Source organism: Cnephaeus nilssonii, assembly GCF_951640355.1.
Source record: "Cnephaeus nilssonii genome assembly, chromosome: 8".
NCBI lineage: Eukaryota > Metazoa > Chordata > Mammalia > Chiroptera > Vespertilionidae > Cnephaeus > Cnephaeus nilssonii.
In genome coordinates this window covers 82,647,049-82,671,085 of record NC_137079.1, presented here as the reverse complement: position 1 = coordinate 82,671,085, position 24,037 = coordinate 82,647,049, and the positions used below count along the sequence as shown (strand labels likewise).

The window sequence follows — 24,037 nt, the reverse complement described above, 5'->3', positions numbered from 1 at the left end:
ACCCTGTTGTTCCTAAAGAAGAGTGCCTTATTAGGATTAATGGCCCACTCATTGGACCGTTACCGCTCAGCTCTAAATACACCCTAAATGCTGGGCGTGCGGCTCTGCAATACAAATGCTATTGCTTCTTTGCCAGCCGGTTTCCTGCCCTGCCTGCCACGGGGGACACAGGAGGGAAACCAGAGGCAGAGGGCTCCCTCTTCCTGTTTGCTGTTGCTGCTAGCGGTGCCTGGCACCGGTTCGCACCCTGGTGGAGACAGTTGGTCCCCTTCTCCAGCTTCTTCCTTGGGCCCTCCCAGAACCAGCTCCCTGCCCCCAGGCCCCCGGGGGACCTCCTGGGCAGCACCCTTCCTCCCAGGCCCGAGGCCCGCTCTGTGGGGCCCTTTTCTGAGTTCCTGGCGATGTTCTCTGATGGCCCAAACCCACCAGGCCTGTATTTCCTTCCATGCCTCCCTCCAACATTGTCATGTATTCCACAGACATCCTAGTGACCTTACCCTAGTGCCTACACCTGAATTTCACCTGGGTCCTTACTTTCCAGTTGGTAGAAACCTGGATTTCTTCCCTCCTCCTCCTTCACCTACAGCCAGTCTCCATGCACAGGCCATTTACACCTCAGTATTTCTCAGATGTTTCCTCTTTCCCATTTCCACTAAAACTTCCCTAAAAAGATCCCCACCATCTCTTGCTTAGATCTCCTCAACAGCCTCAAGCTGATCTCCCTGTTCCCAACCCTCTGCAAGTCACTCCTGCCACCTGCAGAGGTCACTGATCTGTCCAGGGCTCAAATCTGATTGCTCTGACCTGCCTCCGCTTCTCAAGTTCCATCCCGTGTCTCTTGCTGGACTCCTTCAGTTTCAGCAACATCCAGCTGTACTGCCAGGCCGTCTCCCGTCTTCCCCGGCACAGCCACCTCAGGTCTCACACACGGACTTGGCCTGACAACTGCTTAAAACTCAACTCTGTCACCTATTCAGGAAGGCGCCCCTGCACTTCTCTAGACCCTTCCTTCCTCTGTGCCCCCCACGTCCCGATGTACCTGGTGACATGTTCTGTGTGTGTGTGTGTGTGTGTGTGTGTGTGTGTGTGTGTGTGTTTGTTAATCCTCACCCAAGGATATTTTTTTCCATTGATTTTTAGAGAGTGGGAAGGAGGGGGAGAGACAGAGAAGAGAGAAACACAGATGTGAGAGAGACACATCGATTGGTTGCCTCCTGCACCTGCCCTGGCTGGGCCAGGGCTTGAGCCTGCAACTGAGGTAGGTGTCTTTGACCGGGAATCGAATCCAGAACCCTTCAGTTGGGAGGCTGATGCTCTAATCACTGAGCCAAACCGGTTAGGGCCTGGTGACATATTTTTATCAATGCACACAACACTCTGTGTTCAGTAATATTTCTTCCTCATTAGACAGTAATCTCAAAGGGCTCCTCATCGATGGTTACCACTGCAGACAATACCTGTCACATTTGGTTCTTAACACAAGTGTTTATTATTGGTGAACTTCAAGGACTTATTACTGTAAGAATAAACCAAGTTATGTTTTACCATTAAGAATTCCCCCATCAGATGGAATCTTACTCAGCAATAAATAGGACTGAATTATTGGTACATGCAGATTTTGGATGAAATCTCCAAGGAGTTAAGCCAAGTGGAAAAAAAGTCACAAATTTAGTAAATTTTAATAAAACATTCTTAAAATGAGAAATTTACAAAAGTGAAGATAGATTAAGAGTTGCTGGGGTGGAGGTGGGAGGGAAGTAGGTGTGGCAATACGAGGGGGCAATGCGAGGGACCCCTGATGTGGGTCCTTGTGGTGAGAGAACTGTTAGCTTCTTGACTGTCAATGTCAACATCCTGGTTGTGACACTGTATTCTAGGTTTGCAGGGTGGCAAATGCATGAAGGGCACACAAGATCTCTCTCTGCATTATTTCTTACAACTGTATGTGAGTCTACAATTATCTCAACATAAAAAGTTTAATAAAAAAATAAGTTTTCTCACCAGAAAGAACGTAGACGTCACACATTGTCCAAATGCATTCTTTTTATTTGAGAAGAATGATCTCAAGGCAGTGCCCGTTGGGAAAGGCATCTCTCATCATCATGTACATGGAGATCAACCGTAACTCTCAGCCAAGTACAAAAATACACGCATCAGTGACTCCCGTACAATAAATACATCATGCATCCCACAATAAAAGGCACAGAAAACTGGTCACTTAGTAGTCATAAAAATTGCTAGCTACATTATTAACAAAGCCACCAAAATTATCTGTATAAGGAACTGTAACAATATATTCCAAAGGTGAAAACACATAAAACATCTTTAAAATAGTATGCAATAAATATCTCAATTGTTGTATATATTTAAAAATTATGCCATTGTAAACAGCATGTAAACAAACAAAACACATTTTCCTACCATTATTAAAAATAATTAGAGCCAAAGTTATAACCTCTGCCCTGTCAGGTATATTTCACTGGCAAGTGTGCTAAGCAGTTAAAAGTCTTACTCTTTTCTGCAGCAAACAGAGCCCATTATGTAATAAATAGACATGATCTGCATCTTTCAGATACAGTACAATTTCAAAACAGACTACCAAAATGTAGTAAACTCTTAACTATAAATAATATAGCAAAGACTAAATTAAAACTATCTTTTCCAATGTAAGCGTCAAAAGAACTCTCCTATTATGTTTTCAATGTGATAAATAGAAGGTAAATAGTTACTGAGTATCAAAAGGTAAAATCAATATGCTGAATATAAGGGGAAGGTATCTATCTAGCCTTCAGAGCTTCCTTCTTTTGTGGACCTTTTATAACATCCAACAAAGAGTAAAGTTGAATCAAACTAGGAGTTTTCTTTTGCTAGAGAACATAGAAATAAATGATTGATACTTTATGCTGATGGGAAATGGCGACTTCAAAATAAGTTTATCAAAATGTAAATATACATACAAGGGTTTTTTTTCCCCATACTTACTGATAATAAAGATAACGGCAGTTTTTTTCCTTCTCATAAAGGAATCCTATTGCCTATCAATAAATATTCAGTTAAGTTCATTTTTATAACTCCAAAATTTTTGTTTTGTTTAATCTGTATCAGTGTACTGTGGCACACAAATACGCTTAGTATGCTTACTATATGCTTAGATAAGTATGCTACCTGTTAAATACCACTCCTGACTCATCAATAAAAATAACCGAGGTGGAAACAGCAACCCATAAGCTCAAATGGAGCCTTTTAACCAGGAAGCATTACTTGACGTTTTCTCTCTGCTGTGGGCTCACAATGCACACCCCATATGTTTTGGTGTAGGCGTCATTAATAGGGGCATATGCCTTTGTAAAATGGACTTGAAATTTTACATATGTTCTACAAACCTATTAGTCTCCTGGTTCACACATAGCAGTTATGGTTGTGGAAATGGGGTTCTACAGCTTTGATGAAAGATGTACTTGATAAGGGATGGGCAAAATTATTTGTGGATGATCTGAAAATACAAAAACTGTAGTCATAAAAATGGGGTTACTTTTTTATGACACAGGATTTGTTAGTTTTTTTATGTGAAAAGAGACCACGTCTTTGAAATATCCTGAGAAATACTTGGTTTAAAAAAATGTCCTCCCAATTTCTTAAATGGACTGTAGAAAAATAATCATGAAAACAAACAAACTCTACCGGATAAGAACTATGCCTTATTTTATTTGTACCCCAACCTCTAATCAGATGTCAAGAATAGAGCAGGCAGAAAAATGTCTATTAAGACACAGACAACAGGGGGGTGAGGGCATGGGGGGGGGGCGGGGGACAATGGAGGGATAAGGACACATATGTAACACCTTAATCAATAAAGAAATAAAAAAAATGTCTATTAAGTGGGTGAAGGAAGAGAGCATTTACTTACACACATTTTGGACTACTATTTCATTTTAGAAATGATTAACTTTAAAGAGCTTTTGTGTTAACCTTTACCATGATTTGGGGACACAGTTAAAAGGTTTTATAGAATCACAAAAGAAAACCAGGCCCTTGGTTGCTTGGGGTGGGTGTAGAAAAAGTACTAATAAATTTTCAAAGATTTTGGAATTGCGTTTTTAGTCTACCTTAAAATGAATAATATGAACCTATAGTGCACAGATAATAGTTTTTCTTCTTTATATTCTATGTGTGAAAGTCACAAACAAGCCTTACATTTGCATCAGAAAAAAGTGAAATAGACATGAGCTACAAATGACCTGAAATCACAAAAATTCAGTCAATATCTTCGGTTGAACATTATTTAAAAGAACATTTCACCTTCATTGTTTTTTACTCTTTAGTCTCATTATTTTGTGTAGGTAATCAGTGTATGTGTTTATATAGATTGTGTATACCGAATGTCTACAAAAGACAAAGGTCACCTTTACGGCATATTTAGGAATTACAAATAAGAATTTGTCAGTTATTCGATTTTGATAAGCCTCATATTTAGAAACAAGAATTCAGACTTGGTAAGTGTCTCTGATGAATAGCTAACTAATGCTTATCCTTCATAAAGTGACTGTTCTTCCCTGCTGTCCATCTTCTGTTGGTTTCCCAGAGTGTGTGTGCTCATGAATACATTCAGACCCCATGTGGACTCTCAGAGAAGTCCAAGTTTTCACTTGTGAAAGTATAAAACTATAGAAAAGTTTGGGTTCTCTATTTACATCATTCATTCAAAAACACTTATTAAAGTCCTATTACGTGCTAGCTAGATGTTGAGACTAGAAATTAAACGAGAGAAATTTGGGAGGGGGGCAGGCATATAATATATACAATTGTTGAAATTTTTTTAATAGAAAAAATTTCAAGATTCTATGGAGCATGGATGAAAAGCTTAACTTCGTTTGAGGAATTTGAACTGAGTCTTGAATGAGTTGACCTATAGTATGTGATTATGCTGAGGACTAAGTTGTGAATGGTTCCAAATTCCAGGAAAATGGTGGGTGAGGATGCTTTAAATAAAAAAGGGGGTGGAAATTGGTGGGTGGGGATGCAAAAAACTCAAGTTCATAGAGATCATTATCCATCATGCTAAAGAGTTAGGATGCTATGTTGTAAAGAAAGAAGAGCATATTTAAGAACTTTTAGCAAAGTGATGCAAAGCAGATTTGTGTTTTAGAAAGACCACTCTGTCAACCCTAAGGAAGATAGACTAGAAGTGGGACAATGAAGGTCAGAAAAGAGTTTACTGAAAAACAGAAAAAGCACAGGAGAGAAAAATGGTGAAAGGTTGTATTGATAAAAGCAATTATGGCCTTACCACAACTAATTAGAAATAGAACATAAACTGCTGATTCAATTTTTGAGATGGAGAAAAATGAAATATGCAACTGCAGAAATACTGGGAAAAAAAAAAACTTTGACATATAGAATGCTTTTGTTTACAAAGCCCAAAACCAAGATTAGGATTAAACATTTGTTTTGTTCCGTATTTTAGTTTATGAGTTTCCTGGAAAAATATGTTGCTCTGGAAACGGTGTCATCTCTCAAAGCTTTCTGAAAGTTTTTCAAGTAAAAGGAGAAGAAACAAAAGAAAGAACTGCTCAAGTTTGCAATATTTTCATCCTCAACAGTATGTATATTAAAATCTGCTGCACAATTGAAATCTGTAAAACGGGTCGGCTCTTAATAAAATTATAATTAATTCTAATTATACTAAGGTCAACCGTATATTAGGTCATTGTGGGAAGCAAGTTCCCAGAAAAATGATTTATTCCTGTCACTATATCAAATTATTCTAGAATCATCAACTAGGGATCTGTCATTATGAAAACTAAGTTGTGCTATTAAGACAGGTCAAAATACTATATGAATAAGTTCAGATTCAATCCTTTCCCTTAGGTCATACAGTTTTAGGGGAGGAGGATGCAATAAGAGCTCCAAGTGACCATATTATGTTATAAAAAATACCATATTTTGCAAAGAAATCTTAAGTCAAGGATCAGACAGTGACTGAATTCAAATGTCAGGCAAAAATAAAGACAAATATTCATTTACCCTCATCTATATTTAATGATTTTAAGTAGGTTATTCTAATTTTTTTCATTTAATTGCACTCAGGTTTGCATTATGATAATAATTAAGGCAATCTCTAGTTTAGTCTTTTTACAGGAAGTTTTGAAGGTAATTTACATTAGGAAGTAGCACGCCACAGCCAGAGAATGTAGCCAGTGAACCATGTTTGGGATGAAATACCAAGGAAACCATTCAGCATTCACTTAGCACAGGGGGTGACATCACAAGGTAAGAGAGGCAGCAGTGATGTCACAAGGTAAGAGCGTTCCGTTTTTTTTCAACCACTGATTTAAAGAAACATTTTCCAAAAGAGAAAGAAAAAAAGGAAGGTAGGAAGGAAGGAAGGAAAACATTTTCCTCTTTAGGGAGTTATTAATATAAGAAAAAACATGAAGGTCTTAATTTTCACAGCTGTAAAAATGGTTGTTTGCGGTGGGTGCAGAAAAAACCCCACTAAATTTTTGGAGATTTTAGAAGTGAGTTTTTAGTTGACCCTAAAATGAATAATATGAACCTGTAGTACACAGAGGAAAATACCCAAACCTACTCTGGTACTGATAGTTCTAAGGTAAGTTCACTCTCATTTTAACAAAACTTCCTGTAAAAAGACTGAGCATCAAGGGATATTAATTTGGAATTTTAATTTTCAAGCTATAGTCTTGGAAGCTTTTCTTTATAACTCAAATGACAGTGGGAAAGAAATGATAAATTTAGGTATGATTCATGCTTACATAACTCCTTTTGCAAAAGAAAAATTCCCAAGTACTTATAATTGGTAATATTGTATGCCATGTCTAATTGGGGAAACTGAGGCACCAAAACATATAGTTTGTAGAAAGGACACAGTGAGCCAGTGTCAAAGTCAGTTATGGAACCCAATACATCTACACCATATTCCCACCTCAAGAATCACAGAATTCAGCTATGTGTAATACTACAAATTTTAATAATTTTTTTTTGTTTGTTTCAAATGAAAGGAAAATCTATCATTGCCAAAAATTTGAAGGCTTAGCAAATTCATGAAAATCTCTTTAGTCTGATCTATATTTACCAGAGCTCTTCTACAGGAACTAGCTAAGGCCTTCTGACTAGTTCTCCCTATACCAATCACCAAGTTGAGAAAGCACAGATATTTGCCTCATGAAGGAAATGCAAAAGATTAGGTCATCCAAACTATCTGCTTCACTGACTTCTAAATTTCAACAGGAGAATGGGCCCTGAATTCACTGGTTACTTTGATAAAACACAGATATGGTCTCACAGACTTCACCAGAGCGACATTTTGTTTCTGTGGTATTGTACCTACCACACAACTCACACATGTTTTGTGTTTCTATAATATAAGGTAAAAGATACCTAAATTCAAACTATTTCCAAATCTTTTAAGAAGAACTCAAGCTTCTTTTTCTTTTAATATCCGTATGGTGTTTCTCCCATAATTTCTTTTTTCCTGCCTTCAATAATTGTACAACAGTAAAATTAACAAAAACTGTCTTTAAAATTATAGTAAATTAATTCCTAATCTCCTGTTATAGCGCTAAAATAGTTCACAATTCATCTACAGCTTACACTATAAGACAGTTGAATTTAGGGCTTGTTAAAGTGATTTCTTTGGTATCTAACACTGCCTCACATTAAGTCAGAACAGTTTTATTTTCTTTCTTAAAAAGGTGATTTTATTCTGTGCGGTATGTCGTGCCATTATGGTTTAGATTTTTAGTTTTTTAATTAGTTGAATAGAGAATATTTTTAAACAAAAATAATTCAGAACTCAAATGCCATTGACGTAATTGACAGAAACAAACCATTATCCACCATGGTTACTATTTGTAAAGTAGCCCAGATTCAAATGCAATCATTGTTAAAAATATACACCCTGGAACCTAGAGCTAGCTGCTGGAGGTATGTGAGATTTTTTTTGGTTCAAGTGTCTTAATGTGCATTTGAATTCATACTGGCAGTATAACCACTAAGATTTCTTTTACAAAAAATACAGAAGAAAAGAAGTTCTGACTTGAAGATAAACTATATGCAGATTGGCAAAAAATAGCAGAATGGGATCATGGCTACATTAAATCCTAATAGTGGTGATTCCATTTTGGCTTTATGCCTTTTTCTCATATTTATTTTAAACAAAATTATTTTTTAACAAAGTCTCTATTACTATTCAGTTATCTATAGCTTTTTTTAAAACAAGGAAATAAACTGGGCATCTGTTTGACAGAAATGAGTACTTCAAGTATGCAAGTAAGTCATTAACAGAGCTATTACACTCTAAGCAACAGCAGTTACAAGAAAAGGGCTAGAATATGCATTTGTATAAAGATTACATTTCACAACATAATAAATAAATGCACTGATTTATACAATTTGTGAAAATCTTCTACTGATAATTACAAGTAATACTGTCTATGTTGACTTTGCTGATACCAGCACTTAGATATTCAAAGGTAAAATCTTGCCCCCCAAGCCACAAAATATACAAAGCTGGTTTGTTATTAAATGTTTTGTCTGCCAAAGTCCAGCAAACTAAAATACATCTTGGCAGTTTGAATACCCAGCATGATAATTATTTTGGTACAAAAGGTAAGAAAAATTTTAATAGGAAAATTAATAAAATCAATAAAAGGAGAAACCTGTTGTATAAATAGACATTTTAACAAAAGTGAGACTTTGATCTCACTTAAGAGAAAAAAAATTTTGATTAAACTTAAACATTTGAAAATAATTACCATGTTTTCCCAGCTCTAGTCAAATATATTACTTCAATTTATTAATCATCTTCAATATACAATATATAACTCACAAAACTGGGAATGTTACAATACCAAAACCTTTCACAGCACTAGTTACCAGTTACCAGAACTGTAAGAAATCTTTAGTTACATATCAGCTTAACAGTTAGAATATAGAAGTAGACATGGCTAAGCTGTGGTGAACAATAGTGCAATCAAACAGTAAGGACCACAAAATATATTCTTTTTCCTTTATAGCTTGTATATCTAACTGCATTATCCTACTTCAATGGCATCATTAACTGAGTATAAAACTTATTTTAATACATTTTAAAGTGACCCTATATTTCTTTAAGTTTGGCTATTTTACTCTTGAAATGCATTTCCTATGAAATACTGAGACTATTAATAAATTCCTATGCAATGAATTACTTGTAGCTAAAATGAAATAATTTAAAGTTTTTAGAACATTTAAGTAGTGGCTTTGTTTCTATTTTTCCAACTAAAACTTGGAAGTGCATAAAAAGTTAAGAGAGGATATAAATATATGTAAATAGAATATCTTAAGTACATGAAGGAAGTTAATCTCTTCACCTATATTAGTAATATGATTTTTTAAAACATTACTGAGTTTAATGCAGTCTCAGTTACTCTGCTAAACTTCTTTTCCTGAAAAGTAACAAAAAGAAGTATACAAATAGATACAGTCCAGCTGTCTTTTATCTCACTGTTCTTTGTAATAATAAATCTTTACAGTTTTTTATCCTAACAGAAATATCTCTAAACAAAACTTGGAGGAAATAGTAAAGAGAAAACAATTATAAAGATTAAAAATTAGTGCTTTGCTTATTATAAAGCCAATTGTCATGGCCTTTTAGAAGTTTTGGTTGTTTCTTTAGGAAGGCATCCTACATGCTACCCATGTGACACAGATTGCTACACGGAAGTCACTGGGGAGATGCCACAGCAGAGACAAACAAGTCCCAGGCCCCACTGCACTTGGCATGGATGGTGAGTGGAGAGGGTAAGGGTGAGGCATGGCGCCCAAGCACATGGGACCCCCTGGGAGTCTGACAGTATCGGAGGAACCTTCACTTCTCATTCTTTTCAGGTGATTTGAAGAGCTTGAACTTTTAAAACTGCCACTTGTATCATCAATCTCTAAACCCATTGTTTTACCCAAATTTCATCTGAAAAATGCAGGATGACTTTACGGGGGTGGGGGGAGGAGGACAGGAGAGACCCTAGATATCAAGGTTGAGAGAGCTTTTATAGCTTAATGAAAAGTTATACCCTTACAGAATTCACATCTGCATAACACAAAAGTCCAATATGTTGTCAGCCCAGTTGGAGATAATAGATCACTTACTTTAGAAGGATGTATAGAACTTTCCACTATAATTTTCTAACTCATGCTTTGCATGAATATTTCCTTCCTCAAGTCCTGTTAAAAATTACTTCCATGAAGATTAAAGTAGTGCCCTCTTTATTCATGAAAATTAGATAAAGCATCTCTAGGCAGTAATGTTTGGCAGTAATCAATATGTACACATCAAGTGAAGGATTATTAACCATAAGTCATCAGGAAAGATCTTATTGTAGAATTAAATAATTTGTATTTTCAAGGTCAAGAATATGATAAAGTATTTTCAGGCACTATTTTAAGGAATTATTAGCTATCTGAAAATCAAGGTAAGTTAGCATAATTAACAGACTTAGTCTAGCAAACGAATGCTTTCTTTGAGGGCTTTAATGCACATTCACTTTATTTGCAATCTTGGGTTTTCATGACTAATGATTCATTTAATGTGTGTGTGCTGCTGTGTTCTCAAGCATGAACTATGTCAACAGGATAATCTACTGATAAGAGAAAGTGAAGTGGTAAGAAACTGACCCAGTCTTTACTTGTCTCAGTACATATTCTTCTGAAAATATTTCCTGTTACTTAAGTTGTGAACAAATGAGAATGCCACATGAGCAACAAACTGAGTGAATGTAGATTGTTAGTGACAAAGATGTGGGGTGAGGGGCTGGAGAGAGGCCAGCTGTGTTGGTTAGCCAATTTCCTGTGCTCCACCTTTGCTACCAAAATATAATAACTGGGTAGGTAGGGCTCATCTAGAGCCTGAATTAGGAATATGGGTGGAGAAGAAAGCTCAGTTAGGGCGATAATTGAGAATAAATGAGTTTTAACTGATTTCTAGGATTAGCTGGAGAAGCGATATGAAACAGCGGGTTGGAGAGTGAGCTATTCTGAGCACCTTTTGAAGACCAGAAATCCCTAATATCTAGGAGGGATAAAACATATTTAGGTTAGTGCTAATCAACTGACGAATCTTGTTACAAGGTTCAGATTCAGTAGGTCTGGAGTAAACCTAAGAATCTGCCTTTCTGTAAGTTTCCATGTGATAAGGATGCTGCTGGTCCATGGACTACATTTTGGGTAGCAATGCTCTAGACCAGGGGTGGGGAACCATTTTTCTGCCAAGAGCCATTGGGATATTTATAACATCATTTGCAAGACATAGAAAATCATCAACTTAAAAATTAGCCTGCTATATTTGGTTAAACATTTAATTAACTCACCCCTAATGCTTTGGCAGGCCAGATGTTCCCAACCTCTGCTCTAGACCAATGCTATCTAGTAAAGTTTTTGCAATGATGTAAATGTTCAACATCTGTTTGTCCATTGAGCCATTGAGCACTTGAAATGTAGCTAGTGCACATGAGAAACTCAATTTCTACATAAAGTAATTTAGATTTAAATAGCCACATGAGCCTAATGGCTTTGATATCAGACAGCACAGGTCTAGACATTCGCGGGATGACTGCTTTCCGCAGTCACAGCAATGTATATCATAGTTCTCAATTACCTAATCCATTAATTCACTTAGATTAGCGTTTCCTTTTATAAAATACAAACTGTAAAGTTAGTTTCTTTATATTGTCTTCTTCCTAAAACTTTGCTAGATGACCCACAATGAGTGCTCAGGCGAGGAGAGATGAAAGGAGCCATTTTGCAGTGGGACAGTTGATGAGGAAAGGGTAGTAAATGGCAGTGAGAATTTGAGCAACCATCATATATTGGGCACGTGGGAAAACGTGAAGTCAGGAACTGGGAAAGAAATTCAGAGAGGGAGGTGGACACATGGTGCAATATAGAAACCCACACCCGAAACCTATATGTTCATGTTGACCAATGTCACTTCAATAAATTTAAATTAAAAAAAAAACAAACAAACAAAAAACCTCCGAAAAAATAAGAGAAAAAAAGGGAGGTGGAAAGATGCTGAGGAGAAAAAATAAGTATATACTGAAATTTTACTTAGGTCTGACTCTGTCCCTTTCCTTCTTGAAAAGCAAGTTCTTCCTCAGAAAAATGAGACTGAAAGGAAGTGGATGTGGGCTGTGATTCCTCTCCATCCCTCTCACGTTACCTGCATGTGGAAGAGCCTAGCGGGAAGGGAAGGTAGCCATCAGAGCTTAGCTTGTGCGAGGACTAAGCACAGGGGCCCCAGAGCTGTAATCAGACACCCTAGAGAAATTCTTCATCCTGTTTTCTTTGTAACCCCAGGTATTACAAGAAGCTGGTTCCTCTGTGATTCTGCCAGGGGCCTAAGGAGGCTCTGAGGGCACTACCCTGGCAAACAGGTGTGAGCGAAGTCATTTGGATCCTACACGACTCCACATGACAAAATGTACCAGGACATTTGCTATCATTTAACAAAGAAGATATCGAAATGGTCATTTTAAAGGATTCCCCTCATTCAAGAGCCACTTGCAGGAAAGTTCTACCTACCTAAAGATTCCATTAACTGAGGTTTTACAGTAAATATAAAAGATGGTATCTAAGATCGAAAGATCAACATCAAACCAAAACATTCAGTCATTTATATCTTCCTTTTCCATTCTGAAAATGTAATAGCTTAAGAATCTTTTCTATTGGCAAAGAGGTATTTGAGGGAGTGAAAAATCAATAAAGATCTTTATATTAATTCATTCTTGTCTAGAGTTCCCCACCTCCTTGCTGGACAGGGAGAACCGGGCATGTGTTTTGATTTCCCAGGGAAGTGCCTGGAAGAGCAGGACATCATGCAGGCTGGGGGGGCGGGGGGAAGGGGATTACAAAAGGGACTGGAAAAGGCCTGTGATTTCTTAGGTGTGGGCAACACTAACATTTTAAGTGAATAGCTTTTTACTCTATTAAGCCACCTGGTATAATTCTCTTTGAAAAATTTTCACTTATTTGCAACTTAGGTAAAATATACAGTATAGTCAGACACACTTGGTCATGAACCTACCTACCACGTTTATTTATTTTTAAGATATGCAAATTTTATGATTTTTCTAGTAGTTAGATACTAAAGTTATAAATAAGAATAAAGTGTCAAATAATTAAACTTCTTTGATATAATTAAATTATGTCTGACAATAGTTCACTTTAATGCTTTCCCATCAATATTTCTCTTTAAGCATTCAGCAAACAGTTGTCTAGAAAATATCAATGAGAGCATATTTTGTGATTATAAGTATGAATATGCATATAAATGAATATGGGTGTATATACATATATGTGTGTATATGTATATATGTGTGTATATATATTTCTATTGAGCACCTACCTAAAAGGTTACTTTATGAAAATTGTCACCACTGGGTCAGTACAGTACCCTGCTTACTTCTTATATATAGAAGATTTTTAAATGTTATAATTAATTTTTGGCATATAATATCTAAAAAGAGATTATTTGAAGGTATTTTCATGACTTGTTGATATGTATGCCTTTGGCTTTCAAAGATTTGATAACTGCAATTTTGACTCCTAATAAGCTACACTGAAGTATGGTGGTTAGAAAAAGAAAATAACATCTACCTGATAAGATATAAGAATTACGTGAGATAATAATAATAATGTAAAGGCCTTTAAAAATTTTAAATTTCTCTTGTTGGGAGGAAGTTCATGTCAAGCGTAACTTTAGCTAGTGGGTGAATCTGGGTGACCGACCAGTATACAAACCACAGTTGAGACATTGAAGAAATTCCTGGATGTCAACAGTTACTATATATAAATGCAAACACAGCATTAAATAAATTTTAAATTGAAGTGGAAAAATAAGAACAAATGTGGAAAATTTGGTTTGGAAAGCATAATGTTGTTAGACAACAGAATATGTAATGTTATGAAACTATCCAGAGAATTTTCTTAATGTGCATACCTACTCTTTATGATAGGTTGACAAAAATTGGGTTGACTAAAATATTTATCGTTTGTTGATTATGGCACAGTCCCATGTCCACAAATTCTTAGATACAAAATATTTATGCAAAGTCCACATCAAAGAACAGAAAAGTGCCTTTAGCTAACAAAAAGGTACTTATGTAGTAATAAATTAATCCCATTAAAACTGACATTAACACTAAGTTTTACAATATTAGATGTTGGACATGCAAGAAAGAGACAATTCAGGCAGCAACAACGTGCATTAAGATTTGCATTCATTCATTCATTCATTCATTCATTCATAGTATTTGAGGGATTTTAACCATATTATTTGACCACAGGACACTAGGAATCTGAGGTGATACCAATCTAACATTCAAAACACATCTTTATATATCTTAGTCCTCTAACCAATGATTTTAAGGAAGAAGCCAATGCCTCCAATAACGAGACCTAAGAAGTTTTAGCCATATACCATTGTGTGGTTGCACAGTAAGAACATTCCATCTGACCAGGTTTAAGGAAAGCAAACATTCTGCAATTTCACCTTTTCGACAATGCAACTGTCTCAGATTCATCCTACTGTTTTACTTATATGAGCAAATTTGAACATATCAGGTTTGCACAGTAAGAAAATAGCTTTGTGGAATGTATTTTTTGACACAAAAATATTTTCTAATACCTCAAATCAAAATTTTCACCAACGGCAAAATATCAAGCCATGGAGGTGCTTCAGTGGTGCTTACTTATCCGGGCAGAAAACTATAGGAACAGTCAACTGCTTCCAAGGCCTTTGTATTCAATAGCAATTACTTCCCTTCTAAGGAATAGCACCAATATGATTACACCTCAGACGGGGGAGTGCTCCTTCCAAGCTCCTTAATTCCCTGGAGAATTCGCTTCATATGACCCACTTTCGATATCCCCAGGTCCTAAAAGGAAAAGGAAAAAAAAAGAGGTAGGAAGGAAGAGAAAGAAGTTTATTGACAAGAGAAAACTGGAGATTAAATATTAAGCTTATAGTTAGCATTCACTTCATTTACTTTAGTTTATATTCAATGATTCAGGAAGTGAAAGCTAAAAAAATAAGTTTATGAAACAAAAATAACCTGACATTGAAAAATTACCAACCAATAAAATACACAAACTCTTAAATGTAACATTCTCATAAATTATATACAATGGCAGTACTTCAGGAGTCTAAATTAGTTTCTCTTTGTTCTTCTTTTCTTAAGAAACACAGGTCCACTTGGGATCTCTGAGAAAAGCTAGGTGTGACACCTGGGTATCCACAATTAGCCGCAAGGCAACTACACACTTCCTTGATAAAGTAAACTTAAAAGTGAGGCCTAATCCTGAAGGAAGACACCAGTGCCCATTACCTACATTTGGAACACAAATGCAGTTAGTTGCGGCGGCACCCACAGTCTTTGATTTCAGGGGAATGTTTAAGTATTCCTTACACTTAGTAATGTGTACGTGTAAAAAATTTCTTAGACATAGGTGTCTGTGGGTGGATGTTTTTCCTCTACCTCTTTTGGCTCCTTTCCCTCAGAACTCTTCTTGTTTCTTAAAGAACTATTTTCTATAAAGAACCAAGAATTCAATAGTTAATTTTCAGAAATGGATGCTGATTGCAGAGTATGTGGCACAGAGCAGGCACTTAGCAAATAAACACTTGTTGCAGGAATGAATGAAACCCATCCAAGAGAGCCGTGATATTCACTATCTGAGAAACTAAATCAAAGGGTGGTGGCATCCAAACATGATAGCCTTCTTCAGGTGTAAGGGGCATAATATGTGAAGTGGAATATTTAATTTTATAAAACAGAGTCTAAAATATTTGAAAATTATAATAAAATTATTAATCCCAAAGCAGCCTAGAAAACAGGATAAGGTACCACAAGATTATTTTTCTGTGAAGCTAAAAATTCCAAATATCCACTTTGTTTTGTAGACTAAGAGCACTGTTTACTTTTAAATGAAGTAGATCGACCTGTTTTAAGTACACACACACACACACACACACACACACATGCACGCACGCACGCGCGCACTTTCTCTCTCCCATAAACTTTATGAGCAATCTGAATTCCACAGCAGCAGTGTTACTGAAGCCTCTGAATCCTTCTGGAAAATACTCTTTCCATAGCCAGTGCTCTTTTCAAGCTTGAGATAATTTCAGAGTAAAATTCTTACAATATTTAACTGACCCTGAAAAATATTTTCTCATATGACACCAGGTCATCCACAAAAACTATGTATTTCCTGAGTGTCATCCACAATCAGTCTGAAGGCAACTATATATTTTCCTTGCTTTTGCTAAAATAACAAAAGCAAGGCCAAATCCTAGAGGAAGATTAAATTGCATTTACAGTTGTATTCAGATTCTTTGATTTGAGTGGAATGTATAATATTCTTTATGCTTTGTGATAACATAGTTACGTGGGGGAGCAACCCAAGTGCCTATTAATAGATGAGTGGGTAAAAAGTTACGGTACATATGTACAATGGAATATTACTTAGCCATAAAAAAGAATGAAATCTTACCATTTACAACAGCATGGATGGACCTATAGGGTATTAGGCTAAGTGAAATAAGTCAGACGGAGCAAGACCATATACTTTCACTTACATGTGGAATTTAAAGAACAAAATTAATTTACAAACAAAATTGAAACAGACTCACAGATGTAGAGAAAAGACTAATGGTTGCCAGATGGAAGAGGGGTTAGGAAGATGGGTGAAAAAGGTGAAGGGATTAAGATGTGTAAATTGATAGTTACAAAATAGTCACAGTGATGTATAGCATAAGGAATATAGTCAATAATACTGTAATTACTATGTACAATGCTAGGTGGGTACTAAAAATATGAAGGGCTATACTTTGTAAAGTGTATATGATTGTCTTGACCACCACGCTATACACCTAAAACTAATACAAAATAATATTGAATGTAAATTGTAATAAAAAATTTATTACATTTTGAAAAAATATATATTTAACACTAAATATTTTATTTCAGGCCATATGCACATTGTATTCTCAAAAATACAAACTTTGAGAGGGCCAGATTCTACTCAAAATTACTATTGCAGTATAATGAAATGAATGTTTTCCATAGAGCTACACTAACTTATTAGCTATATTTTCTTTAGTTTGAGTTCAGTACTTTCATGTCTTCTAGGAGGTAGGCTGTGACAAAGTTATGCCCTGATATTAGTTATATGTTTCATAATTTATTTTTCACAGTCTTTATTATTGGCTCTTGCTTTCTTTGGATTAATAGGCCTAATTTTGCAGAAGCATGCTTTGTAGATATTGAGTTACCCTTCTAGCCACACATACAACAACCTTCCAAATAGAAAAACACACACAAAACAAACAATCAAGAACCAACCAAACAAAAACCACTGTGTCTTCATCCTTTTCTTTGGTGTCTATCAGTTTTTCCTACTGTCTTCCAGGAATAAAAATAATGCAATCTGTTTATTTGTCTGTTAAAGCACATTAGGAATTGTCTTCCTTTGTCACCTTTAGACGGTCACATGGCTATCTCTAGTTGTTTTGGTGATAAGGAAGTAACACTTGAGCCAAGATCTGAGCAGGACTTAGCCAGGTGAGGGTCAGGAGGAGAAGCATACTACCAGAAGGTACACTCCTAAGGTGAGAATGAGTTTATTACTTTTAAACAAATGAAATAAGCAAGGGGCCAGTGATTCCACAGCAGGTTAAACAAACAGGCAGAACCTGTTGGCCTCACAAAGATGTGAGTCTTCATTCCAACAGAAAGGAGAAGCCACTGAAAGGTTTTAAGCAGAAAGTGATATGTCTAATGTTAAAATTATCACTCTGGTTGAAATGGGGATAATGTGCTAGAGAGAGAGCAAGAGTAGCAGTGGAAGGAAGAGCCAGGGAGCCACTAACCTTACACAGGCAGAGGGTACAGTATCATGGAGTAGGATAAGGACAGGAGAAAGCAACCTGACTTTGTGACGGGCTTAATGAGTTAGGGGGAAAGGATAAGAAAGCGGAAGGTGCCAAGTATGACCTTGGGTTTCTCTGGCTCAAGCACCTGGAGAGAGAGAGAAGGGTGGTTTACTAAGAGCACTGGAGAAGGGGCAGAATGGGAGTGGGATAGGAGCTCAAAAGTTTAGTTTTGGACATGTTAAGATTGACATTGTGGGGTGTGTTGGGGGGCAATGGTAAGATATGTACACATATAATACCTTAATAAAAAAATTGAAAAAAAAAATTGACATCCCTGTGTGATGGCCAAGTATCAAGTAGAATAATCCTAAAGTTCACAAATGAGGTCAGGGCTGGAAATACAAACTTGTGAACCACTGATATAATATATTCATAGACAGTAAATCCTTCACATTTAGAGACGTGATCCTGAAGGGTCTGCTGTTTCTGGCAGCTACAACGGGGTCTCCAGAGACCCAAGGCAATTCATTCTCTACCTTCATGGTTTTGTTCTACTGAAGGCTCTTTCTGTAAAACTATGTTTCTCCTTTCCCATTTCCCCACACTCTGTTTTAGAACCAAAAGAACTACCAATGCAAATTTATAAAAGAAAACTTTTAAGAAAGAATGTTATTTATATTAAAAATAAAAACAAAACAGAACCAAAGGTCCCATGAAAGCTGAAGAGAATGTTTACTAAAATAATTCTTGACTATCTACACTTTGCTCTTATTCTTTTTTCTAGTCGGGTCCTTCCACTCTAACTTTGACTTAGTATAAGTATATGCTGGGTTTTTTTTTTTTTTTTCCATTCTGCAAATATTTGCTTCATTCACTGTGTGTGTATTTTCATGTTTATATGTGTTTGCTATGTACACATATATAACGTGCATGCATGCACACACCCACACACTGTCTTGTCCTTGAACGATGCTTATTCATGGCAAATGAGATGCAAACTTCTAGATGGCAGATACCACCCAGGGAAGGTGGTAGAACATTAATCAGTAGCTATTCAATAAATGTTGCTGCCTGCTGAGAATATCAGAAGCTACATAAATAAGTTGGAAATAACGATCCCTCACATTTATTTTTTTTGTGTACATTCAAGTTTTGAAGCCAACCTTTACTTTATGAGTAACACCGTATCTTTTGCTGTGTTCTAGATTTGGGACTCTCAACTAAGGAAATTAATTAATCTATTATTTTATTACTAGAGGCTCGGTGCATGAAATTCATGCATGGGTAGAGTCCCTAGGCCGGGATGGCCATCAGGGCCGATCGATCGGGGCCGTCCTTATGGCTGCAGGCCAGGGCCTCCCTTCCCCATCTGCTGGCCAGGGACTTCCTTTGTTCTGTGCTGCCCCCTGGTGGACAGCGCACATCACAGTGAGTGATCAGTCTCTTGGTTGAACTCCCTTGGGGACAATTTGCATATTAGGCTTTTATATATATAGCTTATTCTGGGCTAAAAATGTTTAGGTATAAATGTCTGTCACTATGCTAAAATTATATGACTCTGCATTCTAAACAACTATACATTACCCTTTATCTGTTCAAAAATGTCTGCTAATGTACTTATACATAAAGACACAGTTCATGAATTTGTTAGGAACTAACTGTATCAAGAATTTTAGAACTTGGTTTACAGGAAAGGGATCACTCCAACAAACACTGAAGGCTTTGTCACTTGTTTATTAAGCACCTTGAAATTTTAAAATGGCAACATGTGGTGAAAAAATAAAACATGACAAACCCTACTCCTAACTCTGGGACCCAAGAGGCTACTTTGGCCATTTTTACTGTTGAGTCTCTACCAATAGAATGAAAGGGAATTGCTGTAGACCATGAATTAATGATTTTCCTTTTCCATCATAAATGACAAATAGGCTCTGAGCTGCTTTCTAGCAAAAGACATAATTTTTACTTCAGTTACTAAATAAAACACATTTATTTTTTAGGAGAATACAATTTTAATAAGTCATAGAAAGAAATTTGAATTTACTGGTCTAGTTGTTCCTCTGACATCTATTTAGAAATGCAAAAACCACAGGACTGCTACAGGTCTCTCGTAGTTCCATACATTAGGAAGGCTTTGTTATTGGTATTTTGAGTTAATTTTTAGTTGTTAGCCTTATATTAGATTTTTAAAGTTATTTTCAGCAACAATTATCACCTTTCATGCTAATCCAGTAGAGTGAGCAAATGGAAACATCATCCATTTAAAAATATTAGCATATAGGGACAGCCATACCAATGAATGCAGAGAAACATTACTAAAGTCATGCTAAGCTTTAGCTATAATAGCCGGAGTAAGATTTTGACAGGAAAATATTGCTGACATTCTTGTTTAAAAAGCATACAAGGAATTCAGACAACAGGACAATGCATATTAAATTACTGCACGTTTGCATAACATAAGCCAAGCTATAAGCACATAACAGGAGAGGCACAGGAGGAGGGATTCTGTTTTGCAGGAAAAACTTTCAAGAGCAAAGAGTAGCACAAAGGAAATACCTTAAGATCTCGCCTTTCCAGATGCAAAAGTTCAGCCCCTCTGATGTCATGACGGATGAAGGTTTCTTTGTACTCTCCCAAATTGATCAGATCCAGCCAAGCAGCAACTTCCTCTGTGCCCCATTTCTGAACTACCAAAGTTAAGAGCAAAACCCCCTTAATTTCTACATGCTCAATGCATTACAAAGCAAAGGTTGGCCAAAGAAGATGCAAACAGAGTACAGCAGCAGTGCTAGCGAAGGGAAAGGTTAAAGGTGTTTCAACAAAACTACAATTCCATTTCTTCCCCATGCAAGTCAACATAAGGATCACAAAGACATTCACTGCAGTGCACCTGTGTCCTCAGCGTTAGCTCAATTTCCTCCTTAAAGCCATCCAACTACACAGTATGTACAGAAGATGTATTTCTCATAATTGGGATTGGTAGTACAAGGTCTAAATAAATTCTGATTTCCTTAAGATCATATATGCAACTAGTTATAGTTTAATTAGCTACAAATGCTAATTAAAATTTAAAATCTAACACAGGGTACTAAATTTTACACAAACTTCTGCTTCAGGTCTTGCTGACTTCAAGTGCTGCCTTTATTGATTCTATTACTATTGATAATTATAAAAATAAATGTACTGTTAAACTGATTTAACATCATCTAAAAATGGTCAACACTACTCTAAGATTAATTGGTCGGTTATTTTTCAATATGTATAATCATTCTTTTACACATTTTATTCAACATTGATTTGCCATTTAAAAGCCTACTTATTTGCCATATTTGGTTTTGAAATGCCCTTTAATAGCTGCTCTTTGATTGTCAAAAATCAGGTTATATATCACTTTTGACAAGGTGACAGCTGACTCAGAGAAATTAGAAACTGTTTTGATTGTGAAAGGCGCCTACCATCATATACACAGAACTTGAAGTTGCTTTAGCACTAGCATAGCGTTAAATGGAAGCACTAGGGAAAGGTGGGAAGGGAACTAGAAAGACAACTTCAAAGAGAATTTAATCTTTGCTTGAGAATGCAAATGTCACAGTAGATTGCCAAATGGCGTAGTAAGTCCTTAAAACAGGAGAAAGAAAATATAGAGCTTTAGGTAGAAAATATATTTAGCAAGCTAAAGGAAAAGATGAAGGTTTCTATGTTCCATTTATCAAAATGATCTAGATTTTGAATTTTGAAGAAGAGAAACAAGTTAGATGCCGAGGCCTTGAATTGCTGGTGAGCGAGACAGAGAACCATCTACATGGGTGCACTGACAGCCACCAAACCAAGTAAGGCAAACCAGCAGCCACTGCATTGTCTTGTGTGTTTCATAACTACTGATTCCTACTGATATTGGACATATTTTAGGTACAATATAATTTATCACAGTAAAATGAACATCAAATAAAACTCCCCATTTTAACCATTTTACAGTGGCATTTAGTACATTCAACATGTTGAACAATGATTGCCACTATCTAGAGCATTTCATCACCTTAGTGGAATCACTGTAATCAGTTATTTTTCTGTGATGCTATACTTTCCCTCCCATTGTGGACCACCTACCAGGCTGTGAACTTATCTTCTGCTTCTGAACCTTTTCCTTTTTAAATTTTGGCACTATGCGAAACACTGTGCTTCTGCTGTTTCTCTTGGTGCAATCCATAGGCGGCTCCTGTTCGAGTGGAGCAAGAAGAGAATTTTCTCAGGACAGTAAGGGAAGAAAACCCACTCGAATATTAGAGACAACACAGGACTCAGTTATTAACAAAAAGCATTGCTGATGGGATAATGTCTTCAAAGAAGTTCATGCTGTCATATACTACTTGAAAATGTAGTGATTCCCACGTTACCTTGGTTCACATAAAAGTAATATTCAAACTTTATTCTCCCCTGAATCTCTCTTTTTGCAAAAGATGGATTCAAATGATATCATCATCAGGTTGACATGGATCTGGACACAGGCTGAGTTCTACATACCTCATCCTCATTTGGGTGGAGGATGTAATAAAGCCAAGGGATCTCTGTTAGCTTCTGCAGCTCCACCTCCACAGAGTGTAAGGCACTGGACACCCGCTCCTCGTGTGGGGATTCCAGCTGCTGGGTACCAGCAGATCAAAAACAAAGCAAAACAAGGCTCAGTGCCCAACCTCAAAAACAGTAAGTTATTTTATTTGATAATGAACACCCTCGTCGCTTATTAGGCTAGGCTAGGTTGTTGTTATTGCTGTAGCTGTTTGTAATGTAAAGGAATGTTAGGAAAGAACAAATAATCTTATACGGGGTTCATTGAAAAAGACCTGGAAAGATTTATCCTTATTTCCCAGGATATAAGTAACTAGTGTGACTTTTGCTCTAGTGAGTAATCTGATTACTCTACTTATTTGTGGCAAAAATCCTTCTGATTTACATAGATCACTATGTGAACAAATGATAATATTTTTTAAATTGGTCAAAAAAATAGATCATATAAAAAGAACTGCTTGGTACAAAAATCTCCTGGAGAATAAAAATAATAAGTTTAATAAAAAAACAACAACCCACAAACCTCAGAAAAATTTGTGATGAAAAGATGTTGTAAAAATCAGGGCAAGGCAAAAAGCTAAATGGCTTGTAATCTGGAAGAGGGTTTAGAAATTTCAACAAGAATTTAAATGGTCTCCTATTATCCACCCATTCAAAGCAGTTATTAGAAAGCACTTATAAATTCAATAAATAAATAAATGAAGGTGAAACAAACACTATTATGTACAGAACAAGAAGGGAGGTGACTGATTGCTAGTCCCAGACTTGTTACTAACTTTGCAACCAAGGGAAGGTCCATTGATTTTAGGAGTCTTAGTTTCGCCCTCAATGAACAGTAGAATATGACTAGATTATTTCTAAGGTCTCTTCTAGCTAATCAGTAACTTTTATAAATTACTTTGAAATTGTAAAGTAACACATATAGGTTCACAGAATTTTAAACTGAAAGTTCAGAGAGAATGTTACTGTTATTTATTAGTAGAGGCTCGGTGCATGAAATTCGTGCAGGGGTGGGGAGGAAGCCTGGACCTGCACCCTCTCCAATCTGGGACCCCTCGGACATCCCTCTCACAACCCGGGACCACTGGCTCCTACTGCTTGCCTGCCTGATTGCCCCAACTGCTTCTGCCTGCCAGCCTGATTGATGCCTAACTGCTCCCCTGCTGGCCTGATCACCACCAACTGCCCTCCCCTGCCGGCCTGATCGCCACCAATTGCCCTCCCCTGCCAGCTGGATCGCCCCCAACTGCCCTCCCCTGCAGGCCTGATTGCTCCCAACTGCTCTCCCCTGCCGGCCTGATTGCCCACAACTGCCCTCCCCTGCCAGCCTGATCACCCCCACTGGTGCCAACTTTGTGGTGGCCATCTTGTGATGATGTCTCACGTGAGGGCGCGAGGACCACCTAGGCTTTTATTAGTATAGATGGACACTATTTTCCCCTCTCTGTTATTTAAGGTTTACCATTTCTAGTAGTTAATAAAAATATGGAGGGCCCTGGCTGGGTAGTTCAGTTGGTTAGAGCCTTATCTCGCTACATCAAG

At 36.7% G+C, this 24,037-nt stretch overlaps 1 protein-coding gene across 5 annotated transcripts in view; it reads right to left on the bottom strand.

The window, feature by feature from the left end:
• Positions 1 to 1,771: 1,771 nt before the first annotated feature.
• DGKH (diacylglycerol kinase eta) overlaps positions 1,772 to 24,037 on the bottom strand; it is a 213,284-nt gene continuing 191,018 nt past the window's right edge. For 2 of the 5 annotated variants that reach the window (XM_079778514.1, XM_079778512.1), the window contains exons 28-31: positions 22,451 to 22,570; positions 22,037 to 22,145; positions 20,486 to 20,616; positions 1,772 to 14,930 (exon numbers count right to left, since the gene is read on the bottom strand). In XM_079778514.1, the coding sequence (XP_079634640.1) occupies positions 14,841 to 14,930; positions 20,486 to 20,616; positions 22,037 to 22,145; positions 22,451 to 22,570 (450 nt within the window). In that variant the 3' untranslated portion in view covers positions 1,772 to 14,840. The remainder of the gene's footprint in view (positions 14,931 to 20,485; positions 20,617 to 22,036; positions 22,146 to 22,450; positions 22,571 to 24,037) is intronic. The other 3 variants (XM_079778516.1, XM_079778513.1, XM_079778515.1) reach the window with 3 other exon arrangements.